The sequence below is a fragment of the Argiope bruennichi genome, chromosome 1, assembly GCF_947563725.1.
Source record: "Argiope bruennichi chromosome 1, qqArgBrue1.1, whole genome shotgun sequence".
NCBI lineage: Eukaryota > Metazoa > Arthropoda > Arachnida > Araneae > Araneidae > Argiope > Argiope bruennichi.
In genome coordinates, this window is record NC_079151.1 from 51,896,606 (window position 1) to 51,909,397 (window position 12,792).

At 29.3% G+C, this 12,792-nt stretch overlaps 1 protein-coding gene across 1 annotated transcript; it reads left to right on the forward strand.

Moving 5' to 3' along the window:
• The first annotated feature begins 678 nt into the window (after positions 1–678).
• On the forward strand, positions 679–12,545 carry LOC129967906 (uncharacterized). Its single transcript, XM_056081921.1, has 4 exons — positions 679–898; positions 5,598–6,481; positions 10,308–10,508; positions 12,359–12,545. Exons 1-4 carry the CDS (start codon positions 834–836, stop codon positions 12,367–12,369), a joined length of 1,161 nt encoding a protein of 386 aa, XP_055937896.1. The 5' UTR covers positions 679–833; the 3' UTR covers positions 12,370–12,545.
• The last annotated feature ends 247 nt before the right edge of the window (positions 12,546–12,792 follow it).

Below are 12,792 nucleotides of genomic sequence, written 5' to 3' on the forward strand. Positions count from 1 at the left end.
AAAAGAACAATTATCGAAATATTCAGGGCCGTCTTATCCAATGGGTAATCATTAAACATAGATATATATCACTTCAAGGAATATTCATATGGATACAATGAATGAAAAAAACTCTAAATTGTGAGCGTAAATTATCAATGATAAAGCTCATAGCTTTATATTGATGTCTAATACAGTAGTATACTCATTATTTTAAATTAATGAGCATATTTTGATATCAATTATATAAACTATTTTTGAAATATGATATAAAATTAGAAATATTTATATTTACTTATATATTCAGTAAATTTTTATATTTTTAAATTAAGCAATTGTAGAATTAAACAGAAAAAAAAACTTTTTTATGATGTAACTTAAATACAATTTTTACGATATTGTGTATAATACTAGTAGGAAGCATGGCGTATGGCTTTCAAAATATTATTTTCAAAAAGGGCAGATATATAAAAAAAATTTAACACAGGTAACTTTTTAAAATTCTCACTAACTTGCCAACAATAGTTTAGATTTTATTTAGATTAGTCTCAATACTACTGTCAATTCCTGGGGAAATATCAGCTAAAAACGACACAAAATCGTGGAATTTGATTTCTTCATTTCCGGTGATAAGTCAGAAGAGAAACAAAATGATCCAGGAAATTGAAATTACCAGCAGATAATGATCAGTTCCTCATGTGAAGCGCTTAACATCTTTATGCATCCTGTTTCATTCCCTAAAAGAGCAAAAAGTAATAGGAAATCACTGTTTGTCCGCTTTAAAAATCCAGTAGATGCTTAATCTCGATAAAGTCAATAGTCCTATTTTTAAGTAAATCAACTTGATTTGTAATATGGGTACATTTTTGAATTCAAAATGGATATTCTTTCTATTTATTATAAGCTACACCCTGAGCACGTAAGTGTATCTTTCACTTCTCACCTCAATCCTTTTCTTTTGCGTGTTTGGTTATATAGCTTCGGTTAATAATGATACTCGATTATATCTGATCATGATATTTCCGATACTTTAATACTGATACTTTTAAACTGATACAGCTGGCAACCGTTTCATTTTTCATCGATATGAAATTAGTACTCGGTGGGTATTGGTTCTTGCGGCGATATATTTGTATATACATATTTGCGGTGTAACTGGTAACTAATATCGTTAAGATTAATTCCAAATTAGAACTTCGTTTCTGTGGAAGAGATGATGAATATATGCAAATGGCAATGTTTTGACAGTCACTGATAGTCAAGGTAAAGGATAGAAAAGGAGAGGCCTTGCTGATACAGCTAGTGTAAGAAAATGCAATGATTCTTCAATGATATAAGTAAATCGCAGTAATAGCTGGGGATAAATTATAGATAATTAGGAAAAGCATCACGCATGCTCATAGAGTCATTCAGGCTATATTGATCTAATATTTTGTATACTCCACTCCAGGGCTGTACCAATTTTCGATTTGTCGAAAAAAATCGATTTTCTTATGTCAATTTTCGAAAAATATCGATCTATCGAAATCATGGTAAAGAATAAATAGTTCACGATAATTCGCGATGCAATAAATCGATATTCACATTTAATTTGAGTTTTCGATTTCGTTTTGGTTATCGGTGAGTGTTTATTTTTGTTGCTCTTCATTCTTTTTCACCTTCATGCAGAATTTTTGTTAATATTTCTATAAATACTGTCATATTCTAATATATAAAAGTACTTGTTTTACGCATGTCATTTTGGAATAAACAGTTTTCTGTTCCCTAACTGAATGATACAATTATGGAAAAATAATTGTGATGATCAGAAGGTGGTTGGCTGTCTTTTGTTTAATCGCTAAATATTAACATTCAGAAATAACAACAAAAATGGATAAATTCGGACTAAAATGGACTAAATTCACAATTTTATTCGCAGCTCTCAATTTCTCGCGTAAGTATACTCACATTTAAAAAAAATCCGTTAAATTTCCGCTTTTGCCTAGCGGCTCACGATAAATTGCGATACAATAAATCGATATTCACAATTAATTTACGTTTTCGATTCCATTTTGATAACCGGTTAATGCTTATTTTTGTTGCTCTTCATTCTTATTGACCTTCATACAGAATTTGTATTAATATTTCTATAAAAACTTGTATATTCTAATAAATAAAAATGCTTCTAATGTAAATTTGAGTGCCCCTTCTATTGGCGACAAATTTCAGCGATGAAGCATTACTTCTGGTTTCCATAATGTTTTGTTTGTATTAAGGTTAATGATGGTTTACTGATATTAACATTCAGAAATAACAACAAAAATGGATAAATTCGGACTAAAATGGACTAAATTTTGCCTCTAGTTGGCACTACTAAAACAAGAGACACGCCCTTGGCTTAAAATCGCTGCATTCGTCAGCGAGCTTGTCCATGGCAAGTGCCATTAGAAACAACAGCAACAAATTTGAAAGATATTTTTAAATAAATATTCATTAATTCTTAAAAGTTTATATGTATACATAATAATAAAATAATAGAAATAAAAAAGATTAGTTTAATTATTCAAAAATTATTGTTTGTTGTTAATATTTTTATTTTTTATTTAATAATATTTTTTATCCCTTTTTTCAGTGAATGCATGGCGAAATATATTAGAATAAATTATTATTTATCTTCTTTTGTTACAGGTATTTTTTAACAAATGAATGAAAATTTTCTGCTGCTTCGATTGTTTTTATGAAATGAAAATTATTTTTTTGTTTCGAAAAATAATTTTTTAAAGATATTTTTTATCAAACTGTAAATGATGAATCTGGGAAGAGGAACTTTTATAATTAAAATTATTCTTAATCTAACTTAATGAAGCTTAAAATAAATCGAGGATTGCAGAAATAATTTTAAAAACATTCATGAGATGTATAATTTAGAATTAGTTGTTAGTTTAGATGCAAAAAATTTCAACGTTGTTTTTTCTCATTGTTCTTTATAAGGAAATGAATGGTTATTTTAGGGCCTTAATTTAAATAAATAGAAATATTTTGTACAAATTTATACAAAATATTTTTTTGAGTTTCAAAGATGGAAAGGATCAAGTGGTCTTTATCTCCTAGACCAAAGGTCTTTGATTTGATTCCAGTTTTGAGACTTGATTCTGCAAATTTGGATCAAATGCCTTTCTGCTGATATCGGGCGAAACTTAGATGCGCCACTTAGATGTCATTCGGGCATGTTGGAAAATCACGGGACCCAATGCAAAATAATATTGTTGGAGCTGCAAATCGAGATGACAATATAATGAACTTCCAATTTCCAGGGAACTGATAGCGAGACATCCACGGATAATGAAAAATAAATAAATAAATTACAACGAAATTATTTTCGAATAATTTTTTATTTTTAGTAAGAAACCTACACATATAATTATGACTGTATAAACAGCAGATACCTGTACTTACAAACTTGTTAGCTTGTTTGTTTTGAAAAAAAATTGATCGATTGTTTTTGTTTCTTTGTATTAGAGCATATCTTTTTTTTTATTTCTGGCTTCAGTTTTTAAAAACTTTTGACGCATGAAATACGCGGAAAATCAGAAATTTTCTGTATAATTAAATTAAACTGAACTGCGATGTCAAAATTTTCGGTTCTTTGAATTTACTATAATTTCATTTCTAATTAAAATATTACAAAAAAAAAGGCTGAAAAATTTTTAGTCTGTTTTTAATGGAATGCATTTTCACAGCTAGTTTTAATCAGTTTTATCTTAACGTCCAATTTTACACGATCAAACTCATATACCTATTCTACTGATTCGAACACATCTAATATTTTACAGATGTATTATTTCCTGTTAATGTAGAAAGATCATTTCTACATTAGGATGTCTTTCTTTTCTTTTGAAGTTCATTTGATCTTCGATTCATTACCAAGTGGCAGCTTTACTATTTTTTAAGCAATTTTTTAATGTTATTTATGCAATAATTCGAAGCAATTTCTCCTGTAATCTAAAAATATACAAAATTAATTAGAACAGGAACAAACGGAAATCTAGAATTCTACAGATTCTATATTTTTGAGAAATTTTTTATAAGTACCGTACACTCCCGCGTAAACAGCCTAATGTGGCGGAAAGGCAGACCGGATAACAAAAAACGCGGGAATTGTATAAATTTATTTCTTTGGCCACCAAAACCAGAAGACAAAGTTTTTATACGAAAACACACCGTTATAATACATACTTTCTCACTTCTTATTGAGTACTAAGCCCTCCATTTATCTCAAGCCAAGTAGAATGTGAACGCTACCGCGCACCAATGAATTATAGAAGCAGTTGCCAGTAAGGTGTAGAATTAAAAGAGAAGGCTCTGTACTGGTAGTTTATATACTGCACTGCACGTTCTAGAATTTATTAGAGAAAAAATAAGTTAAAGGATATAAACTGTTCAATTTTTAACATAAATTCTGTAATGCTGAACTTAAATGCAAGTAACATAAACATTATGTTTCCTGTAAACATTAGCTTAATTCTTGAGAAAAGTGACTTAAACTGATTTTATTTTTCACTGATAAATGATTACTGAAATATGGAAAAATAACCCTAAAATAAGTGCCAAAACTTACAGCTTTTAGTTTTTGAAAAAGTTCTTACTAGATAACTGCTTCTGCAACGCCTTGCCTTCCTCATTTAATTATGATAAAAGAACTAAACCGGATATTAGCGAACTCGGAGCATATGTCTGGTTTTGTTAATCAAGTGCCTTGTAAAAAGCGCATCCATATTTTCTCAAGCGTACTTAAATCAAATCGTTTAAATAGGAAAACTGTGCAGATTGACAGTCACAAATATTTAATTCATTAAAATCTTTATATATTGAAGTGATGATCTTTCAAGCCACAAAATTGACCAAAAATTTGGAAAAACCTAAGACAACAATTTACTCTTTTAGTAATGAGATTTTCTTAACTTTTTAATCTGTTTTAGCCAATGGATAATAGAGTCGATTAATTATACATTCGATTATCAAAGAAGAAACTTTTGGAATTTTAAATCTCCTCTTTATTTCATCACGGAAGGCATACTGCGAACAAGGAAGAAGCGATGGTCAAAAGACGCGCCAGTCTCCATCGCAACACAGGAGTAAGAGAGCAAAAGAGACCGAAATTTTCCCTTCGGTAGCTTTTATAATGAAATTTTTATAGAGATATCTTTGACACGTATCGATTTAGGACATGGGAATTTAGGTATCTTCAAAAGAATGTTGCAAGCATTAAGGATTTTTACTGCTTCACTCGGAGCGTGAGAAAATGCTGAAGTTTGCAGTTTTATGGAGCGCGTGTATAATTAATTAAACAAAAAAGTGGAATTGGAAAGGTAATAAGAGAACATTTTAGAATGAAGTTAATATGGGCTATATTAAGAAAAAAAATTGGAAATTAATTAAGACTAAGAGGTATTTTTTGTTTACAATTACAATCATTATAATGCTCCATACACAAATAGGTGGAGTATATATTTTTTTAATTTTAAGAAAATATGTAAATAAATAATTTAATAATAAATGATAAAGAGATTAAAAATTTAAAGTGTCACACTGAATACGATAATAACCAAAGTCCTTAAAATGCTTCATCCTATTTCCAGCACCACAGGGAGATTTGCATTCAGAACTAGAGTAAAGGCTTTACCCAAACCTTCGACCTCATTTAGTTTCCCTCAACCATCTTTCACTTTTCATAAACCCACAAACTTCAAACCATCATTTGACGAAATTCTTCTCCTGCGGATCCCTGACAGAAAATTCTTCGCTCCTCCACCTCGAAGGACTGTCCCTGATATTCCCCCTCCCCCTCGAAGAGGTGTCAACAATATTCCTCCTCCTCCTCCAAGAGCTGTCGACAATATTCCTCCTCTACCTCCAAGAGCTGTCGACAATATTCCTCCTCCACCTGCAAGAGCTGTAGACAATATTCCTCCTCCACCTGCAAGAGCTGTAGACAATATTCCTCCTCCACCTGCTAGAGCTGTAGACAATATTCCTCCTCCACCTGCAAGAGCTGTAGACAATATTCCTCCTTCACCTGCAAGAGCTGTCGACAATATTCCTCCTCCACCTGCAAAAGCTGTAGACAATATTCCTCCTCCATCCTCGACAGGCCTTAAAGATATTCCTCCCCCTTCCTCAAAGTCATCCCCTACCCTTGAGAAGCAAAAATCTTCACTAACAGATGCGAATAAAAATCCTGCTTCCCAGGACTCTCCGTCGAAACCAAACAAGCAATCAAAACCTAAGGACCCAGAAAGTGACCTACAGTCGGATTCTTCGAAAGCTAAGGAGTTTGATCAGAAATCGGAAACAGATCAATTATCCGCGGAAAAGCATCAACATCCACCACATTCGAAAAAAAAGAAATCGAAAGATGAACCCCCGGACATAGATATTCCAGAATTGGAAGCAGAAGAGGATATTTCAAATCCCAATCTTCCGAATGCAGATGAGAAGTCAAAGGACAAACCAAACCAAGATGGTGAGTAATATTTCATTATCATAAGGATAAGAATTTCTTTGCCTTTTTTTCATGAGTATATTGAGCAGGTTTAATTATTTACTAACCAGTGAATTATAAATGCGTACTTTTCAAAGTATTTCGAAACAGATGAAGGAAGTTCTGGCTATATATTATTGGAATTCGATATAACCGCTGTTATTTAAGCCGAAATGAGTATTAAATATAATAATGTGATATTTGATTTCTCGAAAAAAGCTTCCTATTCTTAATTCTATCATTAATTATCGAATTTAGAAAAATACACCAGAATAGGAACAAGGAATTCCCGACTTTTGTATACGAAAAATTTTCTTACGGAATTATGTAATATTATCATGAATATGAAGTTCCGCATTTGCAATTTTTCCACGTTTATTGCACTATTTCGTGCAAAGTTTAAACTTTTTTTTTATTTTACTATGCTAAGTCAATATTTATTGAATAGGGAGTGTTATATATGTATGTAGTTTAGAGCAAATTTTCATTTTGCTTTGAATGATTTTTCGTACATATTTGTCTGCAATTTCTTTTCTAATGATTGAAAAAATAATCAATACACCATTGAAGAGAAAAAAACCTGTCTTTTTTGCCGAAATTTGTTTTGCACTTCTGACATAACATACTGAATTTTGAAATTTTTTTAAAAAGTAATAAGTTTAGCTGCAAAATGTTAGGAATTAAAATTCAATTCTTGTATTCCAAACTCTAATTCCACTATGATTTCCATATTTTTTGAGATCATTATTTAAACAAAATTTTCCTAACATTTCTCTAATTTTAAAAAAATCAATCAAAACATCTTTTTTTATTGTTCTAATTATTAATTTTTTTGTTGATAAGTTAAAAGATTTCCCTTCTTTGATCCTCTGCAGAAAACACGAATCTCTGAGGCATAATTTTAATCCTTTTTAGAATGTTTCCAAATATTGAATTTTTTAATTGACTTTTTATTTATTTCTTAAAAAGTTAAAGGTTTGGAAATCTGCCACTTAAGTGTCCCAATTAATATGATTGGGAAAAAATCTATTATTTTAATTTCTTTTAATTTCATTTTTATTTAAACGACACTATATTTAGAAGCATATTTGGGAAAAAATGAGTTCAAGTTTCATTATAGTTTCTTTAAAAAAAAGACAGAAAACTGTATGAGAACATTTTTGTTTCTATAAAGATTAATAGTAAGAATATTTTTTAAATTTAATTTTTATACGTCCCCTTTTGTACAAAAGTGTGATTTAGATTTTATATTTTCAAGGCTTTATATTATTACATGGCATCTAAATTTAATTTTCTATCTACAAATTTTGGAGAGAATTAATCACAAATATAGTGGAAAACATTTATTTCAAGAATGCAAATTTATTCGATACAAAAAAAATTTGATAAGCAAGTATTTGTCCTATAGTGCATCATCTAAACAGCATGAATTGTACGAAATATGCTATTCACGCATAATATTGTTCATTTTGATTGGTCAGTAGTTGCAAATTTGACTTTATAAAGAAGAAAAGAAAACGTTAGAATCTGAGTATGTAAAATATTCCAAAGAAGTACTTGAATTCTAAATAAGAAAAACAAAATTCTTTGTTCACACCGGTGGACTTTCTAAATTCGATTTTTATAACAAGGGGAGTTTGGAAGTGCTGACGATTTATTCTTTATGTAATCATCATCCCGGCCTAGTTGTAGAAGAATATAAAAATCGTTTTCAGAATTCCCTGCATTCTTTTAAAAAGAGTGGCTACAGAATACTTTAAAGATCATTAACTACAGAATCCTCATTTCCCCAGGTAGAAAATGAAAATAAATGCGTTACACCAATCATAGAGAAATAGATACTTTGGCACATTTTCCAAGTTACCGTCAGACTGAAATATGAAGAATCAGTTCAGATCTGAACGTTTCAAAAACAACAAAGAATCAGTTCAGACCTGAACGTTCCAAAAACAACAGTGCAAAGAATGTTTCAATTGAACAACTGGTATCCAGGAGGGGATACAAGGGAGGTCGTAGGGGGGTCGTGTTACCTCCCACTCCCCCAAAAGAAACTCCCTCTAGATATTGTTTCGTAGTCTGAAAGAAATGCTGCCATGAAGTTGATCTCAAATGAGTAGTAATCAATTGACTTTAAAAAAAAAATTGATCTGAGCAGGTGAGGGAAAATGTTTAAATAAATTTGTTTATATTTAAAATACATCTTTTTGTGGCCTTGCATACCCAATCATCTTAAAATAATAATTTAAAAAACTTTATTGATTAGCAGTTAATACCTTGTCGTGGACTCTTCTGTTAAGTCACTATTATAAACACTAAGCATACTACATTCTATACAGTCCAGATGGCGTATCTAAGAAAGTGCAGTATATATTTTATAATTTCAAAGATGTCGTAATGTATTCTACATATATTATAAACAAACTTTATATTATATATAGAGTATTATATAGCAAAGATTAATGATTATGCCTAGATTAGAATTATGCTTGAATTAAGGGATACCTTTGATAGTGCACGTTCTCTAGATCTTTTTCAAGGAATTAAAAAAGTGTTTCTTTATGCTACAAGTGATGAACTGAATCGCACATACACTGATATTGTTTTAAAAAAACAACTTTGTATGGATGTCGGAGAAAGCATTATTATTTTCTGATTCTGCCCTTTTAATAATCTTTTGTAATGTTTATATTATCCCTGAAAATTAAACGAAAGTCTCGCCTTAATAATGGCCAGTGATACGGTAAAATGGTCTAAGTCTATAAATTTGTCTTTTAATATCTTCGAAAAATTTATATATAGAAACATAAAACTTTGTGGCCTTATAGATGAGTATAAGAAAAGTATTCTAATTTATATATAGAAACAAATTTATATATAGAAACATAAAACTTTGTGGCCTTATAGATGAGTATAAGAAAAGTATTCTAATTTATATATAGAAACAAATTTATATATAGAAACATAAAACTTTGTGGCCTTATAGATGAGTATAAGAAAAGTATTCTAATTTATATATAGAAACAAATTTATATATAGAAACATAAAACTTTGTGGCCTTATAGATGAGTATAAGAAAAGTATTCTAATTTATATATAGAAACAAATTTATATATAGAAACATAAAACTTTGTGGCCTTATAGATGAGTATAAGAAAAGTATTCTAATTACTGTCATTCTTCCTTTATAAGGATATGCCAAAATTTAATTTTTGTAATTTTTTTATGATTATTCTTATCGAAATTCAAAGAATTTTCTTGAATTTGGATGCTTTATTTGATGAAACTTTGCAACTGACGTATATAATTAAGGTAATAACAATATATATATATATATATATATATATATATTTGTGTGTGTGTGTGTGTGTGAAATGATATATCTTAATTTAATTTAAATACTAATTAATTTCCTATTTTTTTTATATCTAAAATCAGACCATGTTAGTTTACTCTAAAATTTTCTGTTATTTCCTGATCCAAATCTCCCTATTTTATTTAATTGTTTCTAAAACGCTCTCTAAAAATTGTTGACCACACTCCGAGCGAAGAGATAAAAAGCTCTGACACATTCGCATTCTTTTCGAAAATACCTAAGATTCCCTTTCCTAAGTCGTCACGTGTGCTCTGGTGCGAACAGACTTGTTCCACCTTTCGCCCCCGTGTACATTTTATATATATATAATGAATTATAAAGTGAAGACTGAGCAATATAAAATAAATAAAATGAAAAAATGTCTTTTACTCAATACTATTCATAATACACAAGTATAAGATTTTAAAACTTCTTTTTATTGAATTTATTTCAAAGATTCTTCGAGTTGTGAATTCCTGAAATTCGTTAAGAACAAAAAGATTTTATGGAAATGTGGTCGCTTGTCTCACGAGAAAATTGCTTGCCTAGTAAAATGCAGAAAGCCATTTCAATTGGACGCTTCATCCTATGCTATATATGAATGCAGCCATGAAGTTGGTTGGATACCAAAAACCATACCCAAATGTGTTTTACCAGGTAGTGATTTAATCCTATTCGCTGCAATTTTGTAAATATTTGATTGAATATTTTTAATTATATGTATGCATTTCAAACTTCTGTTTTTAATTTTAAGTGAATTATTTCATTTATTGTGAACCGCTGCTTTAACGCGTTTCCTCTTAAATGCAGTATTAAAAATAATTTTATTGTGTGATAAATGAGCCAAGGCGTATTCCTGCAGTAGTGCTGAAGACTCTTTTAGATTTTAAAATAATATCGGCATACGGAAGCGGAATTAAATGTCTACTGGGATAGAGTCTTGGTAGAGGTATTAGTTATAAGTTGAAATTAACTGAGAATCTTTCATCAGACATTCGATTTACACAGAGAAAATAAACACTCCATTTTAGAAACGATTTAATTTTGGTTTTATTTTCTTTTGAGCCCCAATTATTTTTCATCGCTGAAGAAACGTTAAGGTGTATGTACACACTTAAATCTTCGAAAATCGTTCAAAATATCGAATATTTTTTTATTGCTTAATAATGTTCTCTGGTCCTTTAGCTTTCAAACGATACTACGATTTTGTCAATATTCGAAATATTTCTCGAGTTATAATTATTTTTCTTGAGGTGCTTTCATTAAAAACTCTAGTTACGGTGTTTTTAAAACTCATTTTATGACGAATGATATTTTTCCACTATGTGTCCACTTCATTCAAACAATCATAACTCAACAAGAAATTAACCAAGTACAGTTATTTATATATCAAAATAATCTGTGTGAAATATCGGATGTTTTGTGCCTCAATCAAAGTTATATTTATAGAAATAAATTTTTAATAGCTGTTTAAAAGCTGTCAAAAGAAAAAATCTCGCTTTTTCTATTGATCGTTGATGAAAAAATTGTTAAAAAAAAAACTATACATTTTTATAACTTGTTTGAGGCAGACAACATGAAGACTAATATTAGGCATCATTTCCAACTAGAATTGTGTGTCTGTACAAATTAGAATTTAAGATATCATGTTTCAAAAAATAGGCTAATTAGCTCATTAAATATTATTTAATTAATTAATAATTAGTGTAATATGATCTTTTCTCACTGAAATGAGTTTAAACATATATTAATAACCTACTGTGAAAAAACTGGATTTTTAAAGTTAAAATTTTAAAAAAAATCTTCAAGTGTGTACGTACACCTTAAAGCACTTTGAAATATTGAATTGAGGCAATTTGAGATATTGAATATTAAAATAGGTCAACCTGTATTTTTCACTAAATTGAATCATATTGAAATGGATAATACATTTCATATCAAACACAGAACGAATCAAAAACATCGAAGTTGGTCTTCGCTTGATTTCTCAGCATTTCTCAAATGCTTCACTCTCAGTGTTTTGAAATATGACGTCAAACTCAATTCAACAGAAATCGTGAGCTGTTGCTCTCAATTGTTCATTGCGGAATTTTTAAATTAGCTTTGTCATCTGCAGAATTAAATTTTATCTTCCGGAAAGAGCTTAACAAGTCTAGCTTATTAGTTTGTGTGCTGTTCATTTCTTTTTATTAATCTCCTTTCATAAATTCAAGGTGCAAACTACAGTACAATAATTATTATTCTAAAAATTATGTCGTTTTTTTTTCCTTCCTTTCAATATTTCACAAAGGCGATTGTTTCTTGTGAAATATTTCATTGAAAACGTTTTTCGGTTAAATAATGATATTTAAAAGTTTTTCTTGAGAATAAACTAGTCCACATGCCATGCAAAAATAAATTGATTATTTATTGAGTGACTTTTTAATGTATCTGTACTATATTATAAAAATTAAAAAGTTTAATGATTATAAATTAATTATGTATTGGTATTTTCCTTTTTTTTACAGGACCGGAGTAATGAGCAGATTTGAAACATCTACAACATAATAGAAAATGATCGTTGGAAAAATTCCGAAAATGTTAAATAAAATAAGCGATTGCTACATCACAGAACGATTTTTTTTCTGCTTAAAAATAACTTACATTTTTTTTTCTTTTGAAAGATAATTATTCTAATATTCTTTTTATTCTACTGTTGCCATTCGCAGTTAACATAAAACTGTCGAAATAAAAATTATATATGATTTGTAGAGATTGCATTACTTCCCTACTGAGTAACGTAGTTGTAATATAAGGAGAACAATAATTAATATCACATGAATGCTTAAATTGCAATAAAATACATAAGTGCTATTTACAGAATATTTACAATTTTTAAATAAAAAATTAATATACAGCGTTAACTCTTCACGTAATCTTGATAACGTGCTGGAAAAGTATT

What these genes read in the sequence shown, in the direction of transcription:
- LOC129967906 (XM_056081921.1), top strand. Translation starts at nt 834, where the DNA reads ATGGGTACATTTTTGAATTCAAAATGGATATTCTTTCTATTTATTATA. An exon ending in ATAAGCTACACCCTGAGCAC is followed by an intron (nt 899 to 5,597) that starts GTAAGTGTATCT and finishes TCCTATTTCCAG; the next exon opens with CACCACAGGGAGATTTGCAT. An exon ending in GGACAAACCAAACCAAGATG is followed by an intron (nt 6,482 to 10,307) that starts GTGAGTAATATT and finishes TTTATTTCAAAG; the next exon opens with ATTCTTCGAGTTGTGAATTC.